Source organism: Pyrus communis, chromosome 12 (genome assembly GCF_963583255.1).
Source record: "Pyrus communis chromosome 12, drPyrComm1.1, whole genome shotgun sequence".
In the NCBI taxonomy this organism is placed as follows: Eukaryota; Viridiplantae; Streptophyta; class Magnoliopsida; order Rosales; family Rosaceae; genus Pyrus; species Pyrus communis.
Window position 1 is genome coordinate 23,559,082 of NC_084814.1, and position 13,919 is coordinate 23,573,000.

The 13,919-nt window shown below is 39.6% G+C and overlaps 3 protein-coding genes across 4 annotated transcripts; 1 reads left to right on the forward strand and 2 right to left on the reverse strand.

Annotated features, from left to right (window-relative positions):
- On the forward strand, nucleotides 1–5,668 carry LOC137711196 (uncharacterized). 2 transcript variants are annotated; one of them, XM_068450403.1, is made up of 4 exons: nucleotides 1–130; nucleotides 974–1,029; nucleotides 1,640–1,705; nucleotides 1,847–5,668. In XM_068450403.1, exon 4 carries the CDS (start codon nucleotides 1,879–1,881, stop codon nucleotides 5,113–5,115), a length of 3,237 nt encoding a protein of 1,078 aa, XP_068306504.1. In that variant the 5' UTR covers nucleotides 1–130; nucleotides 974–1,029; nucleotides 1,640–1,705; nucleotides 1,847–1,878; the 3' UTR covers nucleotides 5,116–5,668. The 2 variants fall into 2 exon arrangements, with proteins under 2 accessions (XP_068306504.1, XP_068306505.1); XM_068450404.1 differs by lacking the exon at nucleotides 1,640–1,705.
- A 262-nt stretch (nucleotides 5,669–5,930) lies between these two features.
- On the reverse strand, nucleotides 5,931–8,331 carry LOC137711197 (transcription factor PIF7-like). Its single transcript, XM_068450405.1, has 6 exons — nucleotides 8,288–8,331; nucleotides 7,196–7,682; nucleotides 6,998–7,105; nucleotides 6,832–6,897; nucleotides 6,352–6,735; nucleotides 5,931–6,047 (listed from the first exon to the last, which is right to left on the reverse strand). The coding sequence occupies exons 1-6, from the start codon at nucleotides 8,329–8,331 to the stop codon at nucleotides 5,931–5,933; spliced, it is 1,206 nt and encodes a 401-aa protein (XP_068306506.1).
- A 2,502-nt stretch (nucleotides 8,332–10,833) lies between these two features.
- Nucleotides 10,834–12,549, reverse strand: LOC137709799 (remorin 1.4-like). The gene is made up of 5 exons (XM_068448782.1): nucleotides 12,203–12,549; nucleotides 11,782–12,004; nucleotides 11,513–11,705; nucleotides 11,250–11,331; nucleotides 10,834–11,162 (listed from the first exon to the last, which is right to left on the reverse strand). The coding sequence occupies exons 2-5, from the start codon at nucleotides 11,972–11,974 to the stop codon at nucleotides 10,962–10,964; spliced, it is 669 nt and encodes a 222-aa protein (XP_068304883.1). The 5' UTR covers nucleotides 11,975–12,004; nucleotides 12,203–12,549; the 3' UTR covers nucleotides 10,834–10,961.
- Between the last annotated feature and the right edge of the window lie 1,370 nt (nucleotides 12,550–13,919).

The window sequence follows — 13,919 nt, forward strand, 5'->3', positions numbered from 1 at the left end:
CTCACAGAGCCAACGACGATGAATAAATCGCCACTTTTTGTAAGGGGTGACCAATTTGTGCAGCCGCGTCCCCTTTTGGGGTCTTTTCTCCTCTCATGAATGAGAAGAATAGGAAGATGCACAAGAAAAGGTTCGATCTTTGATGCTTTTTTCAAGTTTTGGATTTTTTCCCGGGATGTGATTTTTTTGTGACGGATTGCAGATGGGTTTTGTCTGTTTCGCGATTTTAATTTCATGGTTGATGTGAAAATATGGACTTTTTATGTTTGTTTTTGGATGAAATGAATGATTGTGTGAAAACTGCAGATGGGCTAGTCTCTGTTTTCCTAGATGCTTGATATTTCATCACAAATTTGCTTTTTTTACATATTTAATAAGAAGATTTTGAATCCATCACGCAAGTTCGAATCCCCATCTCGTTAGTTAGATGAATTAGTGTAGAATATCGCTTGCAAGAAAGAAACTTTCTTTTGAATTGGCTGCGGTTACCGTTGTGATAGATGAACAAATATTTTATAGGATTTTCCTTGTCCTTTTGGACCTGCAAGTGTAATAAGAACATTTTGAATCCATGTATGCACCCAAGTTTGAATCTCCATCTCCGTAGTTACATGAATTAGTGTAGAATATCGCCAGTAGGATCCGGATGTTGAACCTTCTTCCTCGAGTGAGACAGACGGGATTGAAGGAGTTTCTGCTCCTAAAAGAATTTTTTTATTTTTTTATTTTTTTGAATTTGTTGCGGTTACCGTTGTGATGGATGAACAAATATTTGATAGGATTTTCCTTGGCCTTTTGGACCTGTAAGTGAATGATTCTTTTCTCTATTGTTGATTAATGGAATTACAAGTTTATACAGTTTCCTGATTTATGCGATACACTGTTCTTGTTTTCGAATTGGTGTTTACAAATGTAGATTATAGATGTTTTTGCATTCATCTTGATTGTACCTTTTTTTGTTATGCTTTTTCAGGTTTTGAAACAACGAGCTCAATAATCGATACTAATTCTCCCAGGAGACCTATCATGGTATCTGCATTAGACCTTTCTCTTTGTATCAGCTGCTAGGTGGTGTGTTTACTTTGTTTAACAATTTAATAGGGTGATTTAAAATCTTTTAAAATGTTCCCATAAGGTTGTGTTAAGTATTTTGTGCAATGAAAGTTGAATTAATCTTCTTAGAGAGTGCGCGAGGCTGCTGCTTTGATCCTAACAAGTAGCGACAAGTATTTTACAGACTTAGAATTTGGGTACACAAATGGTACGTTGAGTTGATGCATGAGGTATCTGAAGGGCATCCCATCTGAATTAGGAGATTGAATGTTTGATCATCTGGTGTTTGATAAATATTAGGTGAAGTGGAGGTGACAAGTTCTTAGGAAGACTAAGAAGGATAAAACCCTAATCCAAGAATACGGAAAGAAAGAAACAATTAGGGACTGCTGTAAAAGTTAAAAGGCTCACCATAAATGTTAAAGCTTCGAGAAGTAGTGAATCTATTTCGATAACAAATGATCTCTAAATGCTTTTGCAGGCTTTCCCTTTTCCGTTCATGATATAATATGAAATCTGCATTTGTTTTTCTGGAACTGTTGTGACTGTTATCTTAGTAGAATCTTTTGATTCGTGTTGAATGCAGCAGAACATCCTTGTGAAGTTTTGAGGCCTCAAGGTTCTCCCTACATTATAGGACATCAGATTCTTGGTAAGCACTCCACGTCAATTTTATTCTTTAACTTGAAATCTGAGAAAAAAGGGAATTAAAATTTTATTTTGGAAGTGAGTGTTGTTTTTTTATGTACTCTATCTCACTCTCCCTTTCTTGGGAAATTATAATATTTTACAGGGTTGTCAGTTTGCTATGTCGTCTTCTTCGTAATGGAAGCAGAGAACATCGGTATCCCAGTGATCCTACAAGGCCTGGACCTTCTTGGTGAAAAGGCCAGAAAGAATTCGATCCCACAGGAAGGGGAGTCCAATGGTGGTGATGTTGGCAGTGATATCAGAAGGGATTCTATCACGGAGATCCCACCGGAAATGGATCCCAAGGGTGGTGATGTCAGGGGTAACTCTGATCCAGGGGTTTCACAGGACATAGAGCCCAATGGCGGGGATAGCAGAAGGAGCTCTATCCCAGTGATCCCACAGGAGATGGATCCCAAGGGTGGTGATGTCAGAGGTAATCCGGTCATGGGGATTCCACAGGACATAGAGCCCAATAGAGGTGACATCAGAAGGAGCTCTATCGGAAATCTTGATCCTCCTTCTACCGAGAGGAACTCTATCCCAGTGGTCCTGCAGGACATGGATCTCAGTGATGATGATAGGAACTTCTTTGCAGCTGTCCCACAGGATATAGAACCCGATGGCAGTGATATCAAACAGAAATCTATCCTAGCAATCCCACAGAAAATGGAGCATGAGGGTGGTGATATCGGAAGGAAGCCTATCCTAGTGAGGCCACAGGAAATAGAGTCTAATGCCGGTGATATCAGAAGAAACTCCATAGAGAAAGTAGATCCTCCTGCTGATTTCAAAAGGAACTCTATCCCAGTGATCCCACAGGAAATGAAGCCTAATGCTGGCGATGTTAGAAGGAACTCTATTGGTGTGATCCCACAGGAATTAGAGCACAGTGGCAGTGGTATCAGAAGGAACTCTATGCCAGAGGTCCCACAGAAAATGGAACCAAAGGCTGGCGATACCAGCAGGAACTCTGTTCTGTGGATCCCGCATGAAGTGGAACCAAAGGGTGGTAGATGGATTCAGTCCCGATATCTTAGAGCTCCGATAAGTTCCTGCCATGATTATTGCAAATATGGAGTGAGAAATGCCTCTGAAGAAAATGCAACTGCTGCACTGCGAAAATCAGCTACAGAGAGGAAACGGATATCCACAACCAGTCAAAAGCCTTCTCCAGATTCAGACACCCAGAAGCTTGACAGTTCTGTCGTCACAGAGAAAAAAGTATTGTCATTGACAAAGAAAGAAATTGTTTCTGCAGAAAAAGTTCCATCTTCTTCCAAGGACATTGATGTTTCTATGGAAGATTCCGCTGGTTTGAAGGTGAAACGTGTGCAATCAGAGCCATCTTCTCTCCCAGAAGCGGCCTTAAGCCTTAGAAATTCAAAGGTGATATCCACAACTGGACCGAGGTCTGTTCCACATTCCCAAACCCGGAAACTTAATAATTATGTTGTCACGGAGAAGAAAGGTTCATCGTGGACGAAAGAAACTTCTTCAAAGAAAGTTTCATCTCCCAAGGAAATAGCTGTTTGTATGGAAGAGTTGATTGATTCAAAGATGAAGGATAAGCAATTAGATCAATCTTCTCTCCCAGGATCAGACCCAAGCTTGAGAAATTTGGAGGTTACATCAACAATCAATCCTAACCCTTCTCCAGATTCTGAGTCCCAGAGTTCTACTGCCACGGCGAAAAGAGTTTCACCTCCCTATAAGGATATAGATGTTTCTGCTGAAGATTCCACTGATTCAAAGGTGATATCAACAGTCAGTCCTAATCCTTCTCCAGATTCTGAAGCACAGGAACTTAATCATTCTGGTGGCACAGACAAAAGAGTTTTATCATCGAAAAGGAAAGAAAATGTCTCTTCAAAAACAGTTTTGACTCCCATCAAGGAGATTGATGTTTCTACGGAAGGTGACGCCTGTTCAAAGGTGAAGCCTGAGCAACTAGAGCCATCTTCTCGCACAGGACAAGGTTCAAGTAATCAAGGAAAGAGTGGAACTAGAAAGGGCAAGGAAATAAAAGAAGGTTCGGGCAGTAGTGTAAATAGAAAAATCAGAAGCAAGCTGCAAAGGACTCCTGTATTGGTTGAGAAAAAGATGTTAGAGCCTGAAACTGTTTGTTTGACTTCCAAACACCCTGTCAAGAGAGTCTCCGATGCAAATGCTGGAAGCCCTAAGAACCTTAAAGGGCTGTCTCATATGAAAGATCAAAAGTGTCCCCGAAAAGTTGAACCTGAGGGAACCTGCAATAAGGATGTTCCGGAAAAGATTTTGTATGTCGTCGAATCTAATACTGAGAATAGTACTGTCAAACCAACTCCAAATGGTGCCGATGCCCCTGAGTTATCATCATCATCACATCTATCCTCTGATGTCAAAAGCTTGAGGCAAGCAAGGAAGGGAGTTGGTACCACTCGATCACCTACATCCTCAAAGAAGAAAAACTTCAAACGCACTGTAAATGGAGGTTATGGTCGTTCACCTACTGCTCCACCCCCTGAAAACAAAGGTTTGAGGCGGAGTACTCGAAGGCCTTTATCTTCATCGTTGTCGTCATCATCATCATCATCCACGTCCGCATCCCCAGCCCAGTCCACTCATAAAAGAGAAAATGGCGCCACGTCTCAACACAGAGCAATGAAAACTGGTAATCAAAGAGAAAATTTGAAGGTGGAGAAGAGTACTAGGCCTCGAAAGTCTGAGACACATCGCTCTGAAAGTAAAAACAGCTCAGCCCGAAAGCTGACATTTAAGAGAGGAAGGGTGCTTGACATAAAGCCTGAGATCAGTACTACAAGGAGACTCAAATTCAGGCGAGTAAGATTGGCAGGGGAGATCCAAAATGGTAAAGGTGGTGTCACAGGGGGGAGCGCCGGGAGGAAAGAAGTTTGTGACAACCGTTCAGTTGGTGATGTATTAAAACAGTTGAGCCCCGGGAGGAAAGTAGCTGATCACAGTCACTCAAATGGTGCTTTCATCAAAAGGCATAGCCCCGGGACGAAAGAAGTTGATGGCAGCCAGTCAAATGGTGGTAAATTCAAAAGTGAGAAAGTTGTTCTGAGAAGCTTCGAACGAGATGTGGAAGGTTCACGAAGGAAGAGCTTGAGGAGGAAAACGGCTAGTGATAGCGGGTTGAATGGTAGTACTAGAACGGAACCTGAGAGGGTTGTGTTGAGACATCAAGATGTGAAAGGAAGGAAGGATGTGCAGAAGTTGTTAAATAATGTGATCGAAGAGACTGCCAGTAGGCTTGTTGTGTCCAGGAAGAGTAAAGTCAAGGCCTTGGTTGGTGCTTTTGAGACCGTGATTTCGCGTCAGGATACCAAATCCATGGCTTCGGAAACAGACACGGAAGATGCAATCTGATATACCAAATACATATAGCTATGATTTATGTACATATTTGAGAAGAAACATACAAAAAACGAAAGAAAAAGACATGAATGCAGTTGATTGGAGGTCGCGTGGGATTGAAGTTGTGTGAGTTTGTGAAGTTGCGGAGGCATAAATGAAGAGAAAACTGAATCAAGGTGAGAAGGCTCTCTGAGAATGTGAAACATTTTTCTTGTGTGTACTGCTATACCGATTGATTTGCTGAAGGAGTTGTGTATTATTGCTATTATTTTTCTGTTGTACATTTCTGCCCCGTGCGTGTTGTTGATTTATTAGTTACTGCTTATAAAAAATTATGTATTTAAGCTTGCAAAGAACACTCAGGAACCATGGCGTGCTTGCCATTTGCACCAGCACCGCCCATGGCGGTCTGGTGTTCTAGAGTTGGAAACTAATGTGTCCCCATAGATGGTTATGTCATCGTCGCGTGACATGATGAGAATGTCGGTAACATGAAAACGTACGTTGATATCTTGAGACCAAATTAATTGTTATGGTTCAAAACTCACATCAGAAAATGTTGTGTGGGGCAAAATTCTTGTGGTTTTAACAGAGTCATGCATCCATTTTCCAGTATATTGTGATGTTGACTTTCTATCTATCCGGATTCAAAATTATGTAAGAAGAAATAATTTACAAGACTTAATTGATAAGTCCAATCATACAAGATCATTAGTAATTAAGAGAGATAACGTTTGAATTAGTCGCATTTTACCAGGGCTAGCTCGTACTATTAGTATTTCTCTTATCACGTGAACTATAATATCCGGGAGCTTGGTGCGTCCTTACTAGTTCCTTCGAACCTGGCTTGACTGTGACAGGCTGCTTGACGCTGCTGTCGCCGGAGTGACTTGTTGGCGATAGAGAGCTGCCATCCTGTTGAACAGGTCCATATTCATTGATTGCTGCAAATCAATTCATTTAAATTAATTCCACAAGTAAAAAATAAGATTAATGACCGTACAGAAATGCTTTTCTATAAAGCACATATGCTTGCTTTTATTATAATAAAAATTCAAGTGCTGAGTGAGAAAGCACTCAAAGTGATTTTAGAAGCACATAGCAGACGCTCTTCCATAGAAGCACTTCCAAGCATTTTGTTATAAATACTTTAGGTTATCTGAAAATAGTTTTAGCTATAGAAGTACTTCCAAACATGAGCTTCTTGCTATCATTTCCTCACACGTTTATGTGAATACATGCACGTACCTGTGCTAGGAGGGAACAATATGGATCAGGTAGAGGGTCTGAACCATCGTTAGTGCCGGTTGGTTCAGGCTTTGCTTGAGGAGGAGGGTGCGGTGGCATCAACGGTGGCATCATAAAGGGCGGCATGAAAGAAGGAGGAGCGGCAGCCACAACCGGTGTAGGATGAATGAGCGTTCCCGTTCCCGTTCCCATTCCCATATGAGCGAGGAGTGACATTTGATGAAGATGTTGCTGCTGCTGCTGCTGAATTTCTAAAGGCATCATCATATTCATGTTCATATGGCCATTAGGCATGAAATTTCTCATACTATGCATCATTTGGACTTGAGCTTGAAGTTGTTGCAAGTATTTGATCACCTCATCAAGCATTGAAGCTTTATTAGTCTGTAATTAATCACATTACAATTCAAAAAATAATGTTGTCACCAAATTAAATTAATTAGTGATGATCATAATTAAGCACTCAGCAAATTTTCTCACCTTACTTGCATTTGGCACCAACCTTTGCAGAGCTTTCATCTTCTGGTTAATCCGGTCTCTTCGTTTCTACACGGATTTAGTCTCAATTAGGGAAATGATTCTCGCACACGAATTATTAGACGATAGGGATTCTTTTCCTTTTGGGGTGACCAAAATAAATTGTTACCCGCTCTGACTGATTATGAACAGCAGCAGCTCGCCTTGGTCTTGTTGAGTGTGAACGGCTTGGTTTTCCACCCTTGGTGGTTTCCCGGCCATCATCTCGGTTTTTCTGCTAGATGTGAGATACAAGTTGCGAGAGATATGAGTATATGTGATACATGTAGCACGACGCTCAAAGAATATATATGTACATGCATCTTACCAGTCCTCCGTGACAGGCCGAATCCTCTTCGATGCTTTTGGTCTTCAAACTGGGAGGAGACTCAAAAGAAACCAATGTGGACATAGTTGTATCATTGTCCCTGCACAATCTAACACTACTGGGATCTGCATGTTCTTCATGAATGCTATTAGTCTTACTACTAAAATTATTCTCAAAGAAGCCGGAATCTGACTGAGTGCGTTTTCTTATCCACCCCTGTGCCGGCGGTACTTGGACAGAGCTGTCAGTCCATGTTCCGCCGGAGGATGCAACCATTGAGCTTATGTTGGCCGGTGTCTGGTCATGGCGGATGATATTTGGGTCACGTTTGTGGCATGTAGCTTGATCGACAATTGATTCTAATGTGTCACAAGCCATGCTCCTGCGCCATGCGGGCTTTGATTGGGATGTGGGAGGAAGCCCACCAAGCCCATACATGACCAACTGGCTATTTTCCAATTTTAGCTCTGTGACGTCATAATTAGACCTGTATATGTGTTAATCAGCAAGCAAATCCTAATAATAAGATGAAATATTTTGATTAAAAACAAAAGAATATTTAATAATGTCTAAACATAAGTTAATTGACCAAAAATTCAATGTTTGAGACTAAACTAAGTTATCAAATCAAGGTAAGTTGGTGGGAAGAAAGACCGAATAAATTAATTGAATATATGCATGACCATTTGATCTAGCAGTATTCATTCTTTATTTTGTTAGATGAGCTTTAAAATTAAAATCTCATGAACGATAATTGATATGAAAAAGAAAGATTAATTATAGCTTCCAACTCAAAGATTTTAAGTGCATCGAGATTTTAGTCAAGGGATAGAGCAACAAAAAAGCATATAAACTATTCTAAAATCTAGTGGTGTAAATGGCATTGAACAAGAATAAAAACACCAAACTTGGGTTTTTTTTTTTTTGTCAAAAAACTTGGGTTAATTATACCATACACAATTACGCATTAATTAATTAATTTTTTTTTATTTTAAAAGTCCATATAAAAAAGCAGAAATTAAGAGAAAATTGTATTAATAATTAACAAAAAATTCAAAGGTTTATGAAAAAAATATGAACGGTGGTGCTTACAAAGGGACAAGAAGACTGGCGTTGGGTTGGTTCTGCTGTTGCATGATGCATGCACACGTGAGGAGGATATCTGCACTTTCTCTCCTCTCCTTCGACTTGTTCTTTTCTTGGCCTTTCCTTCGAATATAGTAATAGTATTCCTAATTAGAACTCTACACTACTACTCTATATAGTTCTCTCTCTCACTCTCTCTCTCTCTCTCTCTCGATCGAAAAATGAATGAGTTGGAGATATGAGTTTGGACTCTTTCTATTATTTCGTTGTCTTTCTGGTCCTTTTTTTGTGTCAAACTCACATTGCTGTGATGGAGATATTACACAAAACATGTGGTAGCTAAAAGAAGAATGGAGAAGAAAACCAGATATGGTTGCCCCCCCTGGACCAATTTAGATCTAGGGTCTTAAAGTCACTTGGTGTTTTTTTCGTGTGACGTTTTATACTTTCACAAATAATTAGGATACTCTTAAACTTCCTTACACATGGAGTCTAAACGCTCAACACATGATAGTTCACGTGAATAGTCTGCTCTAAATTTTCATCAACGTTAATTTCATGTCAATCGCCCTGGACCGATATAGATAAAGGGTCTTCAAGTCATTTCGTGTGACTTTACTTTCGTGTAGGATACTCTCAACCTCAAGTCACCTACACGGTCTTTTACGTTTACTACATGACTAATTTTACATGGATAGTCTACTCTAATACCAAGTTAATTATTATGCTACCCTTTTCATCCTTTGACGACAAATACTCTCCACACAAATTTCGTAATTCAATCACAATTTCTTGAAATCTTAAAAGAGAGAGGAAACTAAAATTGGTGAAAATATAGTATATCCCTTAATCATATTAGTCCCTGGTAAGTTGGCAATCTGCACATTGCAGTGCCTCAAAGTTCAAGACAACCTCTAGCTTGTTTGGTTGATTTAAATCATATATGTTATGCAAGTTATGAACACATTAAATTTGACAGATCCGTTTTGGTTGAAAATTGACAATTTCACTCCTCTCATGGCTATCTCTATCTCCCTCTCTTTGTCTATCTTGTCTTGCAAAACTTGAGACCAAAAATAATTTACACGACTATATTATGTGTGTGTGTGTGTGTTTATACATGAATGTGTGCGTCATCCGTGGCCTTATTCATCGCCACTGACGGGTCCATGGGCTTTTGATGTTATATTGGTCATTGAGTAACCAGTTATCTATGTCCATATTTTAATAGTAGACTTGACTATAAATTTTATTTTTTAATTTATCAGGCTAAAAGTTAGTTGGTAAGACGATTACATGTCATAAAACTGCTATGCGTTTTTGTTACAAGAAAAGATCAGATGTTGTTTAAAAATAATGATGAGCTGGCTGAAGAATTTGGTGCATATTTTTCTAGAGTTATATATGTGGGCTAAAACATAGGAGCCTTGCACATGATTTATTCAGATTTGACCTAAATTCATGGCAACTAAAATTCTTTTTTTTTTTGACAAGACGATATTTTAAACTACAGATAATCAATGTGTACGGGGATTCGGACTTAGGGCCATTAAGTGGTCGAATTTGGACAAGCAACGTCTTTCATTTTCTCTCCATCTCATCGATGATCTGGTTTCTGACACTCTACTAGCTAGCTAGAGTAGCCTAGATGAGTGATTAGCTTGACAAATAAGGCCACATTTTGTTTTATGTCTAACATAACCATGGCAACTGGGGACACTTTGCTCCATCTCCAGGAACACCTCTTTATCCTCTTGAATTTCCTGAATCATTAAGCTCTATTAGCAGACAGAGCTTGCCTTGTGATGGTGATTTGATTTCACATTCAGGTCCACTTAAAGTTAGTCATGCTTAACCATGAGAGAGACTTACATGAAGGGGCGACGCTAGCTAGGGTGGCGAAAACTCGAAAACTCGAAATTGGTTGGCTTCCAGCCTCTTGATAAGTCTGGCTTAAGTTCACAACAATGCTCCGCGTGAAGAGGCCGCAGCTAGCATGTGATGCACAGATAGACTGAAGCTAATGTTGTGTCGTATAAATTATTGAAATGATTTCCGGACCAGATTACTAACAAATTACTTTTGCTGCAGTACTTGATGAACATATTAGGGGCACACAAAATAACTGTCCAAAGTATGAGGGGAAGGTGTGACGAGGAGGTAGCTGTTGGAAACAATGTCGTTTTGGCGGATGCAGCTATCTTGCGGTCGAGGTAATTTTTGGGTTTCTGGTTTAGAGTTTAGGGTAATTTCATCCATCAATAAGATGGACCAGCTGTCGTGCCCTTGCCCTCAAAATGAGGGAAGCGTTAGTTCCATGTCGCGTGACTCGCATCGATCCAAATCAAAATCTTGGACCTTATTCTTTCCTCTTTATTCACACTGAGTTTGCCTCAGTACTTTCCATACCTATAGAGGCAAAATTTTAACAAAGATTTCTATGTAATGTTTGAGCATTTGAGAGGAAGTAGCAGCTTTATGGTTGAACCGGTATCTACTTCTTCGTGCCGAGTCTTTGAATCGAAAGAGCCATATATAGTTTTATTGGATGAACAGATTCAACAAACAACTAATGTTATACATCATGTACAAATTAAAATAAGTTAGGATCGATGCTCGTATTGTAGTTAATATACACAAATTATCAGCAGAACAGAAGATCAAGTGGCCGGTTAACTTTCTAGTTACAAGTGAAGCAGAAACATGTAGCAGGAGCCTTGCCTGTTGACCTAATCCTTTTCGCCTTTTCTTTCACTTTCAACTCTTCATTTCTTCGTTTCTCTTCCGCTTGTGCCCTTGCTCCTCCTGCTATCTGGTCAATTCTTGCTTGCTTAATTTGGTAATGCTGCATGTTTCTTGCTCTTCTCTGCTCAATTTCATTCTGCAATCAACACATTATTTCAGCGATCTTCTTCATTGGCGTTCCTCAAACTTTGAATTAAAAAAAACAACAATCATTGCAACGTACCTTTCTCCTCTCCATCTTAGCTTTTGCTTGCATTTTCTTCTCATTTTCCCAAGCAACAATTGTAGCCTTCACTTTCTCATACCTGAATAGTATAATTTACCATTTCAAAAGGAAGAAACTGAATTCGTCTTCTATCAAGTGACTTCCGCACATGCCTTTTCCCCTCAGAATCAAGGGTTATAAATAGTAAGGACGTGTAAAAGGGGGAAAGGGGTGTGCAGAAATCGTTTCCTTAACATAAAGATAAAGCAATTAGTCTTTACCGCTTCTGAATCTTCTTCATCTGGCCACTCTCCCAAGCATCTGGTTTTGTTTCCACAACATTACGTCCGACTGAACTTCCCCTTTGGTTCTGGTATCCATTTCCAGGAGTCGAAGGTCTTGAAGAGGATGCCCGATTAGGGTAACTAGATGGAAGTTCTCTTTGATCCATTGACTTTTTCCTTGAAACTTCATCTACTATGTATACAACCTGTTAATTCTCTGAAACATATTATCACAAAAAAAATTAATGATGTATGCAGTCAAGTACCATTATTCCTTGTTTCCTTGTTTGGTCGCCCAGTCCTCATGTCCTGCAAACTCTTGGTCCTTGGGATCGGAATGCTTTCCCTCGTCCCTTTTCGATACTGTAATTTAGGTTCTTCATTGGAGTGAATGGCGAACGCAGCTGATGCAACGGCAGTTGCAAGCTCGATATCTTGTGCATCAGAATAATGACTCATTTTCAACAGGCCCGGGAACCAGTTTTGCCCCTGTTATCCACCAAAAAAAATTCATTAAGAGTTTCTTTAGTATTCATGTAACTTTAGTTTTCTGTGTTCCAATAAACAGCCACATAATTGAACAAAAGTTCTGTTTTCAGTTACATGAAATATATTTTCGACAAACATATGTCAAGTTTAACTGCATACATATAAGGAAATATAGTAGAAGAGTATGCAAATTAGTACCTAGCTATACAGATTCCGTTTGTTGGCAGCCGCTTTCTTTCTGTAGAAACCTCTGTCGTTGATTCCTCGCTCTCGAACTTCCTGGTTTACGAGTAGATTACTGTTTGGTTGCCAAGAAAACTAGAAGCAAAGGCTGTGATACTATTACTTATATCAGAATTTTGGTCACCAACAGGGAGAGACATGGAAGCAAAGCAAAGAAAAAGTTATGCTTTGCAGTTTGCATGAATCCATGGACAAGGAAGCAAAGGATATTACCCGAATACAACACAAAAGTACTTGTACAAAAACCTAAACTAGCAAGTTTCTTCCACTTTCATTTATATGGTCTTCTTTTTCCTTCAAAATGTTATATCATATTCAGAAAAGTGATTTCCTCATTCCCTTTTTCTTCTTCTGCACATCCTTCTTTATTTATATCTTTTCATTTCTTCAGTTTGAATACTAATAATGAACATAAACGCGTGGTGAAGTAAAAGGGTACGCACAAATCACTTTTCTATATTGAAGATGCAGTAGTGATCTTGAAGTTTGATGAATGGAAATGGAATGGAAATCCAAGATTAATGGACTCACCAATCACGGCATATTCTCATTCCATGCAGCTAGCTGTCCTTATTCCATTGGATGGAGAAGTTTTCAGCGTGCCGGTAACACGTTACGGTACACCAAGTGTCATAATACAAGTGGTTAGAGATTTTTTTCAAGTATACAAGATATCCAACCACTTGTATTATGACACTTAATATGCCGGACCTTATTCCCGGCACACTGAAAAATCTCAGTTGGATGAGAATGGTATAACAACAATGGATTATGCTGGCCCACCAGACTAACCAAGCAACAGCAGCTTAAAATATAATTAAATCAATGAATCAAAGGTTGGAAGTTAATTGGAGAAGTAGTAGATGTGTGTTATTGGGTTTAGGGTTACTTCATTCTCAAACATTGAGAAGCATCTGTGTTTGCTTGTTTTTGGGGTTTTCAACTTTTCAAGCACTTGGTAATCCTAGCGTAAACTTCTTCAATTATGAAGGACCTGACAGTACGTACGAAAATTTAGTATTCAGGATAAATCTTAACAGCTGCTTTGCTAACGGTTGAATCCATTAGAATTGGTCCTGTTTGTGTCAATCCTAGCTCGAAACCTATCAGCAACCCAAGTTGCCGCTGAGTGGTAGCGGTATAATGTGGGAGCTGTGGTTGCCTGTTGGGGTTGACCGTGACCACGAGTATTGCGATCCGATGGTGGGGATGGTTTGATTAAGAAGTTGGATCAATTGAAGGCGGTTGGATTTAGGGTTTTGTTGATTGGATGTGATGGGGACTTACTGGTTGACCGTCAGATGGGGGTGGTGAAGATGTTGGAGGGAAAGGGTGTGGAAGTGGCGGGGCATTTTGTTGGAGGAGGTTATCATGGGGTTGAGACCAAGCCTCTGCATCCTGTTATTGAAAGTTTCATATTTTCTTTGTCGAGAAATTTTTCATTGTGACGGGAATGGTACACCACGTGATTTTATGTAAGTGGTGGGAAATTTTATTTTTTAAGCTATTAACTTTTTAACACACGTATCCCACTATTTGTATAATGATACCTCGTGTGCCAATCATATTGAAATATCTATCTTCTTCATCAGCTGCGGATGTCAACTGAGGTTTCTAAATCTTATGTAATTAGTGACTAATAGATTAGTGTTAATAAAGCTTGATGCAATTA

Coding starts and splice junctions, on each gene's coding strand:
- LOC137711196 (XM_068450403.1), top strand. CDS start 1,879: ATGGAAGCAGAGAACATCGGTATCCCAGTGATCCTACAAGGCCTGGAC.
- LOC137709799 (XM_068448782.1), bottom strand. CDS start 11,974: ATGAGTCATTATTCTGATGCACAAGATATCGAGCTTGCAACTGCCGTT. Junction 11,332..11,512: donor ATGAAGAAGATTCAGAAGCG/GTAAAGACTAAT, acceptor TATACTATTCAG/GTATGAGAAAGTGAAGGCTA. Junction 11,163..11,249: donor CTAAGATGGAGAGGAGAAAG/GTACGTTGCAAT, acceptor TGTTGATTGCAG/AATGAAATTGAGCAGAGAAG.
- LOC137711197 (XM_068450405.1), bottom strand. CDS start 8,331: ATGCAACAGCAGAACCAACCCAACGCCAGTCTTCTTGTCCCTTT. Junction 7,683..8,287: donor GCCAGTCTTCTTGTCCCTTT/GTAAGCACCACC, acceptor ACACATATACAG/GTCTAATTATGACGTCACAG. Junction 6,048..6,351: donor ATTGTTCCCTCCTAGCACAG/GTACGTGCATGT, acceptor ATTGATTTGCAG/CAATCAATGAATATGGACCT.